Source organism: Tetrao urogallus (genome assembly GCF_951394365.1).
Source record: "Tetrao urogallus genome assembly, chromosome: 20".
NCBI classification, from domain to species: domain Eukaryota; kingdom Metazoa; phylum Chordata; class Aves; order Galliformes; family Phasianidae; genus Tetrao; species Tetrao urogallus.
The window spans coordinates 7,643,364-7,657,893 of record NC_136833.1 but is presented as its reverse complement, the minus strand read 5'-3'; the positions used below and the strand labels follow the sequence as shown (position 1 = coordinate 7,657,893).

The 14,530-nt window shown below is 43.1% G+C and overlaps 1 protein-coding gene across 1 annotated transcript in view; it reads right to left on the bottom strand.

The window, feature by feature from the left end:
* MED13 (mediator complex subunit 13) overlaps positions 1-14,239 on the bottom strand; it is a gene marked incomplete at its 5' end in the record, with an annotated part of 46,881 nt that extends 32,642 nt beyond the window's left edge. The window contains 3 exons of the mRNA XM_079545161.1: positions 3,391-3,559; positions 12,108-12,342; positions 14,174-14,239. Coding sequence (XP_079401287.1) covers positions 3,391-3,559; positions 12,108-12,342; positions 14,174-14,239 — 470 coding nt within the window. The remainder of the gene's footprint in view (positions 1-3,390; positions 3,560-12,107; positions 12,343-14,173) is intronic.
* Between the last annotated feature and the right edge of the window lie 291 nt (positions 14,240-14,530).

Genomic DNA, 14,530 nt, shown 5'->3' with positions numbered 1-14,530 from the left:
GGAAAAGCCTCATCCAAAGGCTGGTATTTCAGCAGTCCAACCAGAAAAGGCAGAGCTGGATGCAGCAGATCCCAAACCCTGCCTCATACTCTTAAAGTGTGGAGTTTTGAATAAAACATACACAGCTATTTCTGAACGTGACAGTAACAGCACAACAGGTTGGAAAGGAGAAAAGAGAAAGATGTGTTTATTTGTCAAACTTTGTAATTTAATATGTGGTCACCTTAAAGGTAGATTACAAGAGCTCAGTAAGTTATTGAGAAAGGATGTGACAAACACTGCAGCAATTTTTTCCCCATTTGGTTACAACTAGGGCTATTAACAAAACCTTCTCTTCAGTCTTTTATCCTACTGTTATCCCTGTAACTCCCATCACCCATTCTTGAACGTTTTGGAAGTTGCTTCCTTACGTATTAAGAGCAACAAAGAAAAAAGAAAGAAAAACCAAAAAAGCAATCGCCATACACAGCCACTTTACGGAGTGGGCCGCTCCATTCCCCTGTCTCTATAAACAGCAGTGGAACCAACACGCTCAAAAACCTCCAACAGTTTCCTCAGGCATGGCAATCGTGACTTGCACTGGCAGATCCAATTTCACCAAATACACGACTGTCTCACTTTTCCCAGCGCTGGTTTTAGACTGGGGGGAAGCAGGGGGAGGAGGGAAGAGCAGCTTGTGGCGATTGCCTTGCAGCCCCGTCAACCTGCAGCCTGGGACCCGTAATGCAAACATTTGACTTTTTTGCTTTACCAGAATTTTTTTCTTTTTTTTTTTTTCCCCATCCCACCACAACCTGCAAGTCACAGCCTGGGACACTGGGCAACAAAACCTCAAAATTCAGGTGGGAACGATCATATGAGGGGGGAAAAAAAAGCTCTATCTGTACCTGGTTCAAAGAGAAATAAAGTGAGGAAGTGGGATGAGGGTTCTACACAGCCAGCTCTAGCTCCAGCATACTGAAATCAGCCAGTCACCTTTGCAGCCAAGAGCATCAACTATTCAGTCTCTAATCAAAGTCTTTTGAGATTGTCTACAAGAACATCGAATCTTATCTAAATCTGCAGTTATAATACACAGAAAGCCAATCTACATAGTAACTAGCCACGTCCCAAAGTACAGGGTAGCATAAACTCTGATCTGAAGCAGACTGGTAGCAGATTTCATACCCAGGATAATAGGCATCTCTAAATTATATAGGCACACTGATTCCATACTCAGGGTTTCTGAAAGTCAATGCAAAGCACAGTCCCACAGAACACAAAGCACAGAGGATGAAAGCAGCCACTAAAGATAACAGCAACAAGGGCTGACATGAAGCGAAGCAATGTTCATTCACTGACTCTACAGAGCAGGGAAAATCCTCCCTCACCTCACCCTTTCTCCTGTATTTCCCCCATTATTCCATATTTTCTAGGACCAAAGGGAGGAATAAAAATATACCAACATCATCACCAGGTAACTTTGTTCATTCTTAGTAACAAGATAGGCATTTAGTGCACACAAGCAATATAGAGAAGCAATCACAACCCTCCTGAACAACAGAAGCTTTACTCTCCATGACACGTGCAGCACCTGCCACATTCACCCACGACCACCTCCACACAGGAGGAATACTGCTGTGTCAGAGGGAAATATCTGCATATAGGAAGAAGCAGTCTTCTGAAAATGGACTATGAGGAGTACGACAGGCTTTTGAAATCAGTGTGATGAATTTATGAACTGCTATTCCTATTACTAGGAAAATGGAGCAAATCCAAAAAAGAAAAATACAGCTTCAGAAAGAGTGTTATGTTTTTTAAGATAAGTGCATCTGTTGGATCAACAGAGGCCTCAGCAGATACCTCTGAACAACCTAACAAAATTAAGGCATTCCTAGAAGGGATGAGCAAAATATGCACATCTGTTAATTGCTCCCCTCACTTTAGTGGTTTATTTCATCCAAGCCACTACTCAGAAAATCAAGTGGTTGAGGTATCTGGTAGAAAACACAGATTTCTCTGCAATAAAACTTGCCCTCTATTTTTCCAGCAGTTCTGAACTACTTATGGTGAAGTGGTGTTGTGGGTAAGCTCACAATTCCTTCAGTTATTCTCATCAAGCATGCTGACCTTCTGAGCTTCTTAAAAAAAGAATCAGTTTCCAAATTAAACAAATGCTGCTATTTTATTTTAAAAGCTTTCATCAGCTTTTCCAGCTGCTGCAGAGAGCTTTATAGAATTACTCCAAGAGATGCCATGACATAATGAACGCTGGTTTCAAACAGCAATTTGGAAAACTAGTTCCTCAACTGAGGAAAGCCCAGAGTGTGCCAAGGCAGTATCAGTCCAAATAGGTAAAAGTAAACTCTTTATTATTGATTTATGGCACCAAGAGAGAGAAGAAACGGGTGGACAAGGACATTCCAGAAAGGACATATCTTTCCCTTACTGGGGGGGGGGGGGACAAAGAGATGCCTGGAATTAAAAGGACAGGTTTACCCATAAATTAGAAGCAGCAGTCCACAACTGCTAGAAGCACACAAACATGTGCTTCTGCTGCAAAACAATTCTAATTTCTTTGAGGTTTAAATTTACTGCAGAGATGCCAACAAAGGCCGAGCCCGCATCCAAAAAGTAGAGCCACCGATCTCCAAATATTCTAAATGCAGGGTTTAACAGATGCATTTAAAAACAAAAACAAACCAAAAACACAGAAAAACAAATAAGAAAACCCACCACCATCCTCTAAGCTTTAAATTACTTTGGATTTTAAAAGCTGATTTGGGAACAGAGATTACACTTGTTCCAGATAACCTAGTTTTTATTCATTTCATTACTTATTGCTAGGCAACATAGACCGTGCCAAACCACGTTAGAACCACGAGGAGAAGTTCTTCCAATCTAGATCAGAAATTTGCTCCTTACCCTCCTCCCCCCACTGTGGAGGCCACATGTATTCCTCTACCAGTAATGTCCCCAGATGCAACTTTCTTTCTGGACAGGAGCTAACAAACTCTTTTCCCAAAGCCCTCTGCATGCAATGCCTGTAAATGGTCCCTAGATTCCACTTCCCCAAAGAACAAGTGCTATTTAGATAGAATTAGTCCTGGCCACTACAGTGGTAGCTTCACAGCAGCTGTCCTCTTCTTCATTCCTCAAAGACTCTAGCTTCTTTTACAACCCTTCTTATCCGTGGTGTCCAATACAGAAGAGACAGGTTATTATCTTCAGTATTGCTGCATTTCTTCATAAGAAAGTTTTGAAGAACTCCCAAAAGGCAGAACAACAAGAAAGATCAGAGATTCAGGATCCCAAGCAACCCATAAATAGAGTGCTCTTAATTAAACGTTCCTTCCAGCGTAAAGCTTAAACTCTACAGCTTCTTTAATAAAGCAAAATGAAGCATCCTACCTTTTGTTTATAGGTTTTTCATCTTTCTCATAAGGCTTCACAAACCATTTCCCAATGCGCACAAAGTTCCTGTTCATTAAGCACCTCTCCAACAGGTTGTGAACAGCTTTGAAAAGCAGAGTGCGACATTCATAAGAAAGTCCATTCTCCCAAACACCATCTTCTTCTTCTACAAGGCAAAGAAAAAAAGATAAATTAACATTGAACTACATCCTATTACTTCACATAGCAGACATTTCATGAAATTGTTTCCTCTCCCACGAGCTCTTAAGGCAGTCACAGCATAACATACAACCAAAGAAAGCCTATAACATGAGCAAGTGATTTGAATGTTACAAGAGTATATCTGCTAAAAGTAATCAGTTATAAAGTCTCTCCCCCACACTCCATCCTTAAAAAAGGAAAAAGAGATTCAAAGCTATTTGTAAGCAGAAGGAAACAACCAGCACCAGTATGTTACATATTTCAGTCTGCAAAACCACTGATCTGTTTGCAGGGTGGCTCTTATTTGGAGTATTTTGATCTAGTTATCCTGAAATGCTAAATGACAGTTGTGCTTAAGAACAAAATAAATTAAATTGCCCACAGCCACATTTTTAAAATATCCTTGTGTTTTTAGCTATTGTTCATTGAGGAGCTGGGCAAAAGTATTAATGATTAACTGACCCTTAATGGTCATCCATTTGCTAATGAGGAAGGGAGGTATGGGGGTAAAACACCACCTAGATACAGAGAGCAGTGGTAGGAACCACCTGAACCCTCTCCTCACAAGATTCACACAACTGGAATTTTCTTTAAAATTTTAAAATAAATAAACAAGAAAGATAGAAAAATCAGGCTAGTGCCACTTTCAGATCTCTATACAGATCTATAAACAGAAAAACAAAGCTCAGGTCATACTGATAGGATTCTCAAGTGAAACACCGAGATCTGATCTGTGGGGCACGTACCTAAAACACAGGCACGGAATCCAACTTAGTGAGCCGAGCTGATTTCCCAAGTCAGAAAGCAAGATTCATTACAAGAAGCTGTAAACTCTTCAACCACTCTGGCTGGCATTTAGTGCTTTAACATACACTACAGGCCCTAGGAGTGGTAGTCCCAAAGAACTACAGTGGCAGCTACACCACACAAGTGAGAACATTTCACAGTTCGTGTAGCATCTCTCAATGGTTCACCCTCACCAGAGCAGTGGTACAGAGGGTGATACAGGAAAACTCAGGATCTTCTTCCATTACGGCAGTCAGGTCCTACCTTCAACCTACAACCCTTGGACATCACGTTTAACAGATATCCCCAAAGATCTGCTACTGGTCACTTTGGACTAGCTCAACAGTTATTCTTACAGCTCCATTGCTTTGGCACTCCAGGTAACACTGCAGACTTAAATGAACTACCTGACGTGGATAAAGAGACATTTTTACTTTGGTCTCTGGGTAGCTGTGGAACAATGTAGGTTGAATGGGACCTGTGGAAGTTCCTTGCTCCCACCTACACCTGGAGTTCAAAGCTACACCAGGCTGCCCATATCCCTTATCCATCACCCCTCGCACCTCCAAGACGTGAGTTTGGGCTCAGACTCCCGTTCCACACGAGGTTTTACAGAAGCAACCTGTCTGCTCCTCTCTTTCAGAGAGAATTTGGGCTCAAATAGATTTCCTCTGGACTGCTTCATGGTCAGAAAACCTCAGCAACGCAGCCACATCCTTGCATTGTAAATCTCCCTTTGAAATAAGCCCCTTCACCTTTATCTGGAAGCCACTTAGAAGCTTAAAAGGTTGCAATGGTATTAAGTCTCAATAACCTTAAATTAGAGAGCATATAGAAAACCAAACACCTAAGGGTTTCATTTAGAAGGAAACCCTTCAGCTTATTACAACAAGCAATGTCTAAGACAAGGGTGAAGAAAATAGAATTTCAAAGCACTACTGCAGCTAGAAAATCTGTGTCCTGTTTAATTCCACACAAGTAAGTGCACGCTTCCACTCCACAGCACTGCTGTGAGTTACAGAAGATTACTCACTGTCCCAGAATCCTTCTCTGAGAGATAGAAGAAGAGTAAACAGACCTGCCCCATAATTTGTGAGGGAAAAGATGCACATCACTACAGGTGAATCATTACATGAAATACTTTCCTGGTGAAGACAAGAAAAAGCAAGGAACTGCATTTCCTCAAAAAGAAACCCCACTGTGAGTTTCTCCCCTTCCATCACCTTAACTGCAGTGTTGAAATTCAGCATGAACTTGTTTTGCAAACCATAAAGCTACAAGATAATACAGTAACTCACTGAGGAAACATCATACAAGACGCTTGCAACAAGAAGCAACAAAGGTCCAAAGTCAAAGGGCATAAAACAGCGGTGCCAAGAGGACGCATTTTTCCCTGGCTCAGAGATTTGGAGACACACACAAACAAGCAACCCTATCCTACAGGCAGCTTTGCTGCTCAGCACACACTGCTCAACTGGTGGCAAACAAGCAGCTCAATAGAGCAAACATTAACTACAAAGCTTAATGATATTGGACTTTAACTGCACAATAAACTCCGCACCATTTCAAAGGTTAAATACTTGCTTCCTATATGGCTTTTGTAATTTTTAAAAAATCATTCCAAGAACACCCCCTGCATCAATTACCCATTACAGGAGGGCAACAAAGACAAAGAATTACCCCCCAGCCCTTATGCCCAGTTTTGTTTTGACATATCAGTACCAACGGACACATTAGTGCGTGTCAATGAGCAGAAAGATGCCGAAGTTGCACATACACTGAGTGTAACTCAGCTTTTATTTTGATGGCCATACTACAGGCACAAAGGAGAAGTTTCACTTTTCAGAGGATACTACAAAGCCCTGAGTATTCCATTTAACATTAATAGTTGTGCTGACAACCAAGTTATTAACAAAAGTTTGCATGCGAGAACTTGCCAGAAGATTGTTTCAGCAGCAAACTAAGCTAGGAGAGCTCTTAGGAAATACAAAAGAGGAGCATATTATGCGGGTAAGTGTAAAGCTTGGGTGGAAATCACAATTAGAGCTCTAGAACTTGAAAAAACAGCCTGCTATAAACATACCTGCTGATCAGAAAGAGCACCTGGGATCAACAACATCACACTTGCTATGGAAAGGGAGCATGAAATAAGATGGTGGTTAAAGATACTCTCACTTCAGAGCTTTATTCAAATTTGTGCAGAGAAACAGCAGTAAGTGTCCTGCAGAGTTGTGAAGCCTGTTTATCCATCACCCCCACCCCTCTTATTTTGGTAGTGGATGGAAGGAGAGAAATACACAGGAGGTCAGAGCCCACGTCGTATTTTTCTTCTTCATTCAAATGGTTGTTTCTCAACATCTGAAAAATCCTCTTACTTAATAGGAATCATAAAAAGTAAACCATAAAAAGACCCTTTTGTGAGGGGGATAAGAAGAGACAGTTTCATCTTCTGATCTTCCTTAAACTGAATAACGGTAAGCGTTCAACCTGATAGCAGCAATAAACCAAAATAAGTCGCTGATTCATTTTCAGAGGCGTCGAGCCACAGCTTTGCTTCAGACAAGCGATATCCACACAAGTGCCCTGGTAATCCAGAGGTTACAAACCTTTTGTTGCTATTACAAATACTTCTGGTTATTCCTCTCGCTCTCCGATTCAGTCAACTGCTCTGCAGCATCTATGCCAACTCCTCAGACAACTATTTACATAAACTGTCCTCTTGTCATTAATTTTCTTCCTCTCTCTTTATATCACATACTAAGCAGAAAGTTTGCTTTACCTGAACCGAAAGTCAAGCCAGCGCTTTGGGCTACAGCTTCCCCCTCCCCATTACTTTAACTACACAGGGAAAAAAAATCCATTCCTTCCTATCGTGATTCAGAAGCATTTCTAAAGCACTGCTTACTTTCATGGGCTTCTTTTCTGTCACCATTTGACAGTGAGCCAATTATAGAAATAGACAGATGCAAAACTGATTTACACGATCAAATCCCACTTCCTATGTAAGTGTCAGACTGCAATTGTTGCTGTATATTGTAATTACATGATAGTAACACAGGGCGATATTTCCTTTTAAAAGGATGAAAGAATTTAAAAATCCAAATACTTTAAGATGAAATAAAATTGTTCAGAGTAAGAATTACCCTGCTAACCTACGGAAAAACAGTTTTAAGGGCCTATATCCCTTACAAAACTAAGTGAGAAGCGCCAATTTGTGTTTAGACGTGCTGACTAGAACTCAAAATACCAGCTTCAACATACATTTTCTTACTTGGATTCTGTAGGGTTGTATCTGATCTACATTCACTGAAAACACTCCAGTTATCCAAACTTGTTGCAAAATTTCATCCCCTGAGAGACAAGCCAAAACACGAGCTGCTGTCCCAAATACCATCCTCAAAATACTCAGCACCACTACAGGTCAGCATGAGCCCTTCACCTGCACCACATGAACATATTTGATGCTTTTTCTACCACGCAGAAGTGGTTGTTCTCTGAGCATTAAAAGCCTGAAGGTACGACCTTTCTGTAAGTACGTAACTACGCTTGCCTACAAATTGCCTTCAGAATCTGCTTGCTCTGAATTCCCTTGCACAGAGACCTGTGGCCTGGCCATAACTAAAGCTGAACACCTTTTTTCACTGCGTGCTTCATTAATATCCTGCTCCGCACCATCTTTGAGTAATTCCATAAGCAGATGAATTGTTAAATCTCATCCTCAGCAATCGTAGGCTCCCTGCTCCTGTCTATGCAGGTATATTATGCTTGTGATGCTGTACCTGCCGCCAGTTGCAGAATTTTTAAAGAACACATCCTTTTCGTAGCAGCTGTAGTAGTGAAATGGGTTTAGGAAGCAAGTGGTATCTAAAAAACAAAACCAAACCAGCAAACCACCAGCTGAGCTGTTTTCCAAGCTCACTTTGCTGAATACTTGCAAGCAGCAGGCTTTTCTGCAGAGCTCACAGTATGGGAACTGGCTCAGACTCCTGTTTCCATTGTATTAGAAGTAATGAGACACCCGATGCTGACATCAGCACAAACCAAGCTGCTCTCAGATCTGTTTGGAGACAAGGATGTGACCTATAACGCACAGACACCCAGAACCAGACAACACACAGAAAGAAGCATTCGCTGCTATCGCCGTTGCTGTTTTTCCCACTCAGGATCAGCATCAAGCCGTTGTCACACAGACCTCACTCCTCCTTCCTTAAAGCTCTCCCAGAGGCTCAGCACGGAGCTAAGACCAGCATTATGCTCATACATTTATCCTTCACAGAAGTGGGAGGAAGACTGCTCGGCAAACAAAAAACGGATTAACTCGATATATGACAGATAGGAGCAAAACACTCTAAAGTAAATTAATGAGATTTAACAGACACCAGAAGGAAAAAGCTGCATCTTATAGCTCACCATTTCAAAGATGCAACTTGAAGGTCAATGGCACATTGAAGCTTTCCCCTACTCAAGCATTAATCAAAACGTAACCATTTCCTTGGGACTATGTCTTGTGCATAATTCATGCCCAACTGTTCTCAGGTTTGAAACTGCTACCAATTCCACCAATTTAAAAAAACATATAGGCAAGCACTTCAACAGAATTTAAAGAGAAAAGAACCTACCTAATAAAAAACAAAAAAACTGTTGACTAGACACCAGTGAGGGCTCACTGCCTTCTGAAGTTCTCCAATACGTCCCACGTTAAGGTTTGAGCTGCAGAAGTTCCTATAATCAAGCCTCATCGTCACAACAGAAACACAACCTTTGAGGTTGCTGGAGGATAAAAGAACACTTGGCTAACTTCTGTCTGCCTCTGGCTATGTTGAGGGAGAAACAGACCGATGGGTTTTTTGGAAATACATACAATAAGTAGCTTCTTAGGGAAGGAAAAGAGAAATGATTGAGTGAAGTCAATATTACTGATCAATTACTAACTCTGAACAAGTCTCCTTTTGACATGCCCCCAGGCAACAACAATCCCTGACCATCAACAAGACTGTTACCTAAGGCTTGATACAAGAATTCAGATACAGCCAGTAGCAGTCATTCAGACATACCTCTAGGGCAAAGGCAGAACTTCTAGAACATACTGGCTGAAGAGAGAAAGAAACACCTTTTTTATCTGATACGCACAGATGTACACCCACAAATCTGTATGTTCCCTTTTGAAGTGATCTTGCGAAGATGCTTCTGCAGGGGATAAAGAGATTCTCGAAGGCTGCCATATTTCAGGTACTGAGAGTTGATGACTGAGATGCATTCCAGACACTGAACATCCATTATTCATTGGAACAATAAATCACAAAGAAATCATCAAAAAACTGCCAAAAGTACCGTCCACTCCCTAACGAAACCAAAGGAAACCAAAACCAAAGCTGCCTCCCTTCCCTGTCTGTGGGCAGCAAAGGACATGCCAGCAGCAGCAAGCTGCTCCTACTCCACTCCTGCACTTGGTTCTTTAGGACAATTCTTCTCCTACTGAGTAGAAAAATTCTAAATGAGGCAGCACCTCAACCATCAGCAGCAAACAATTTCCAATCAATTTTGAAGGTAACAAGCCTCTGCCAGGAAGTAATTTATCTTTTCCATTGAAAATGGGACAAGCAATCATTGGGAGAACAGAGCAATGTGAATTACTAGGAGAAATTGTCCACCAATGAAAAAATCCATTAGGTCTATGACAAAGGTCAGATAACATTGTTTGGGTTCAGCCGTAATTCTTTCCTATATGAGGCTCACATTAAGATTTTGTGTAATGGGGAAGAGAAAAAGCACAGGTGTGGGCACTCCTCAGACAACGCAGCTACTGAATATCTTTATCAGCTTCTGGTCATGTAAGAATCAAGCAGGCTAATATGTTCTAAGAGATTATAGCATCCATTTTAATTAAGAGGAGACAAAAAAACAGCCTGTTAAACTACAATGTCAGTACCTCTACACATGGGCATAGGTAACAAGTATTTAACAGCAAAACACATAGGATAACCTGTCTGGAAGGACAGACATCCACAGGTGACCTGAGCAATGGCAGACAGCCCCGGGAGACACTCACCTGCTACTACATCTCCCTTAGAGCACAGCAGGGGTTTGGAGTTGATAACCACGCATCGGGGTTTATCTACATCCCTAAATACAAACACAAGCTGACCTAAAAGCTCAGCTACAAAACGGTGCTGTTTCAAAAGGTACCTCGACATTAGTGGGTAGATTGCAAGGGAATGTGGAGAGGAAGTCGTTCAAACGAGATTTGGAAGGCCACCTAGAGCAGAAACAAAGTCTCCAAATGGCTTCACTTGTAACACACAGACACAAGTGTAACACGCTTTAATCTCGCAGCCAACTGCACCCAAGTTCTACACGGATACTCTCCCACAACAGTTGGTCTTTGCTCAGGGCAGGCCCAGGCCAAAAATAGCCTTTAGTCTAAGTTACATCTCAGCCATACAAAGGATGTTTCCTGCAGGTCAAGACCGAGGTTACTCATAGGGCAAAAATAAGGAAGCCATCAATGCACTGAAATACCAAGCAACCTACAAAGTCAATAACATTTAAAGACACACAGTTTTTATTTCCAGGACAGACAGGAATCCCAGCAGCATCCCAACTCCGAAGTCCACTATTCCAACAAACAAACACTATTTCAGTATGTCGATTCTTTTCCAGATCACATCATGGGCACAAAAACCCACACGTTAAATTGTTTCAAGTCTGCCACAGCAGCACTTCAAATCTGTGTTTGTTCTTCAGCTTATCCACAAACACAGCATTAACAATGTCTGGTTAGCAGGTCACCAAACCTTGGTCTCGTTTCACACGTCAGTAACTCAAATACCGTACATTGTTTCAAAGGAAATTGCAGTGATGCAGCTTTCCCCCCCGCCCTGAATCACTGTGGTCTCACCAACAGATCTACAGATGGTCTAAATGCTGAATTTCATCACATAGCTTTCCAGTTGCTTATCATACTTTGGGAACTGACATCAACAAGTAAACGTTTTCAAAACGAAGTGCCAAGTCTCCAATAGAACAGTGTTGAGAAATATAGACAGTGTTAGCCTTTCAGAAGCAGCAGGTCTAAGTTTGAAAGCATGTACAGGTTCAGAGCACTGGTAAAGGGTGAGAAAAACGCAAGGTGTAAGGATTCTCACACAAAGACATGAAGCAAATTGTCTTCTTTTGAAGACTCTCCGTCAACAATTTGACTTCCAACCCAAACAATTCCGTACAGTTCAGAACTGCCCAGATCTCTACAATTTTTATGACATAATAAAATGGGATTTCAGATGGAATTTTGAAGTTCCAATTACCCAACAAAAGGGACCTGATCAAAACACATTTAAGGCATCACTTCTGCTTCCGAATCGCAGGCACAGCCTTGGGCACAAGAAGTCCCAAGAAGTTGCCAAAATCCATAGGTTTGCTTGCTTTGACAGTTTTGTGCATTCCAGTTCCCCCCACCCCCAAAAAAGAATGAAGTATAGAAGAAAAAAACTTGTTTCTTTATTATCCAGCAGACCAAGACCACCCTGATCAGTGCACTGCCATCGTAATTTGGCTTCTGACAGTTCTTCCCATTATCATAAAATCAAAGTTGTAGATTATGGGAATACATTTATCTTATCTCCAGACAACAGTTTATCTCACACAGACTTCTGTAAGGGCTGGCAGGAGAACACCACGAGCAACAGCACCCTTGCACTGACCAAAAGAAGGGATTCATTTCTTCCTACCTGAGAGATCATGATGGATAAGGTCAGCAAAGTTGGGGTCATCACCCCACCAAAATATCCACAGCTCCCTGCGTCCAGGCCTCTGGTCTCGGCGCCAAACACTGAGCACATCCGCCTTCAGACAGCGACTGAAGCTGCTCAAAATAGGGTCCTCTTCCGTAACCGGAAAGAGAATGGGGGCAGATGTCGGACCCTGCCATACGTATCGCTTCCATTTAATCCCAGTTAGATCAGCCTAAGGGAAAGAAAAAAGAAACCAACCGTCAGACATCGGGGTACGTCACCAACAGAAACAGCCAGCTGTAACAGAAACCACGCTTCTATGTTCTGTGCACCTGAGGAGATAAATTGGAAATAACCAGGCACCCTGTTTCTAAATCTCTTAATAGCTGCAGCAAAGCAAGAGCTGTGCATTTTCACTGCAGCCTTAAAGCAACAGAGAAGAAAAAAACCCCTCCTGATCTGATTTAAAACAAAAAAGAAAAACGAGTGACAATTATCTAATTATTTGCAGGTTCCAAATGTCCCATCTTTTAAGCGCTCGCCTTAGCAAATAACTACTCACTTCATGCTCACTTATGCTTACGCTGCTTTTTGAAATCCAAGATTACTCTGAGGATACAGGAAATAGGGAAAAATCGAACTCAGCCATACGTTCTGCCACTCCTCTGCTATTTCAGAAAAATTCACAGCTCCCCTATTGTAAAATTCCCTATCGCGTGCAGGAAGCTTCTCAAGCACACTTCTTTTACTCTGAGCCATCACGCTTTTCATTTCCCACACCACATTTTAAGAATTTAAATCCTGTTTCTCTCATTAAATTACACATCATTGGTTATGATCCACTAAATCCCCTTCTGGGCAAAGCTTCATCCGACTTTATAGAGCGAAGAGCTACCACCGCACCTACTGGGAAAGCGACAATTCCTGGATTATCCCCAAACCCAGCACCTCACTAAGTTCCAACACTGAGCCTCTCCCCCTCGAGCACTGCAGCCTCAAGGCCCTTTGGGGCCGCATCGCCCCTCGGTTCCCAACAAGAATGCAGCACAGAGGCGAGGTGCTGCTTGCCAACAAGTCACTGATTTCCCTCTTAGCACACAACGCACCTAAGATCACCGCAACATTTAAACCTAACATGGCAGCCTTCTACCTTGAGGAGGAGAAACGATTTAGATGGAAGCTATGGGGGCTGCAACAGTTGACATCCAGACAGCCAGGATTTACAAAGGCAGCAGCAGGATGGGGTGCAGGCCCCAAAGGGGTCCCCCCTCCAACAACCCCCACACAACAGCCTGGCACGGGTTGTTTTGTTTGTTTGTTTGTTTTTTTAACTTACAATGATCTCCAGAATTAAATATATAAATATATATATATATATATATATATATATGTGTGTGTGTGTGTGTGTATATCAGGCAGCCATCTGATATAGGCTGATTTGCATTAAGCTGATGAAGGAGGTGAATGCAGCACCCAAATTGCATCACAGCCCAATGAAATTCAATCTGTGTCGGGCGCTACCAAAATGAAAAAATCCCAACAATTTCGTCCTGAGGTTGGGGGGAGGAGGGGGGGAGGAAAAAGAGCACAAAATGGTGCACAACGCACAGAAGGCAGCGGGGCTCTGCAGAGTGCTTGGAGGTCTTGGGGTAAAGGCGATGGGGGGGGGGGGGGGATTTAAGGCAGGGAGAAGGGTTTGGGCCGAGGTTTGTATGGGATGCGTGCAGCGGGGAGGGAAAGGAGAAAGTTGGCCGAGGGGAAAAGGCGCAGCTCCCTCCCTTAAAGAGGAGAAAGAAAGCCCAAAAAGTTGAGGGCAGGGCAGGAGCCGCGAAGCCCGGGCTGAAAGCGGAGGGAGGGGCGAGGCGAGGCGGCGGGGAGCCGGGGGAGGGGGGGGGCACGGAATGCTGGCAGCCGCCCGGCTGGGCCTGCTCCGAGGGCTCCTCCAGCAGAAGCTCTGCTAAAAATGGCTGCTTGCTGCCACTGCCCGGCCTCCTCCCCTCCCCCGGCCGCCTCCCGCTCCCACTCCGCGCACGTCGCGCGTGTGCGCGGCCGCGGGCGCTCACCAGGCAGAAGAGGTTGGAATGGCAATCCTCCAGGCTGGCCCCGTTCGGCACGAAGCAGGAACTCATCCTCACAGCCACAACCCACACGCCATTATCCCACAGCCTCCGACAAGAAAGAAAGAGACAGACAGAGAGAGAGAGAGAGAGAGAGAGAGAGAGGGAGAGGGAGACAGACACTGCGAGGGGACGGGGGAGGGGGCGAGGCACACGCACAAATAATAATGCGGTTAAATAAGGGCTTTACGTACGCACACACACACGGAATAGTGGCAGGATAAATAACCAGGGAGGGAGTAAGAGAGGGGGGTTAAAAATTATTATTATTATTTTAAAAGAGAAACTCAGAGGTTTTCTCTG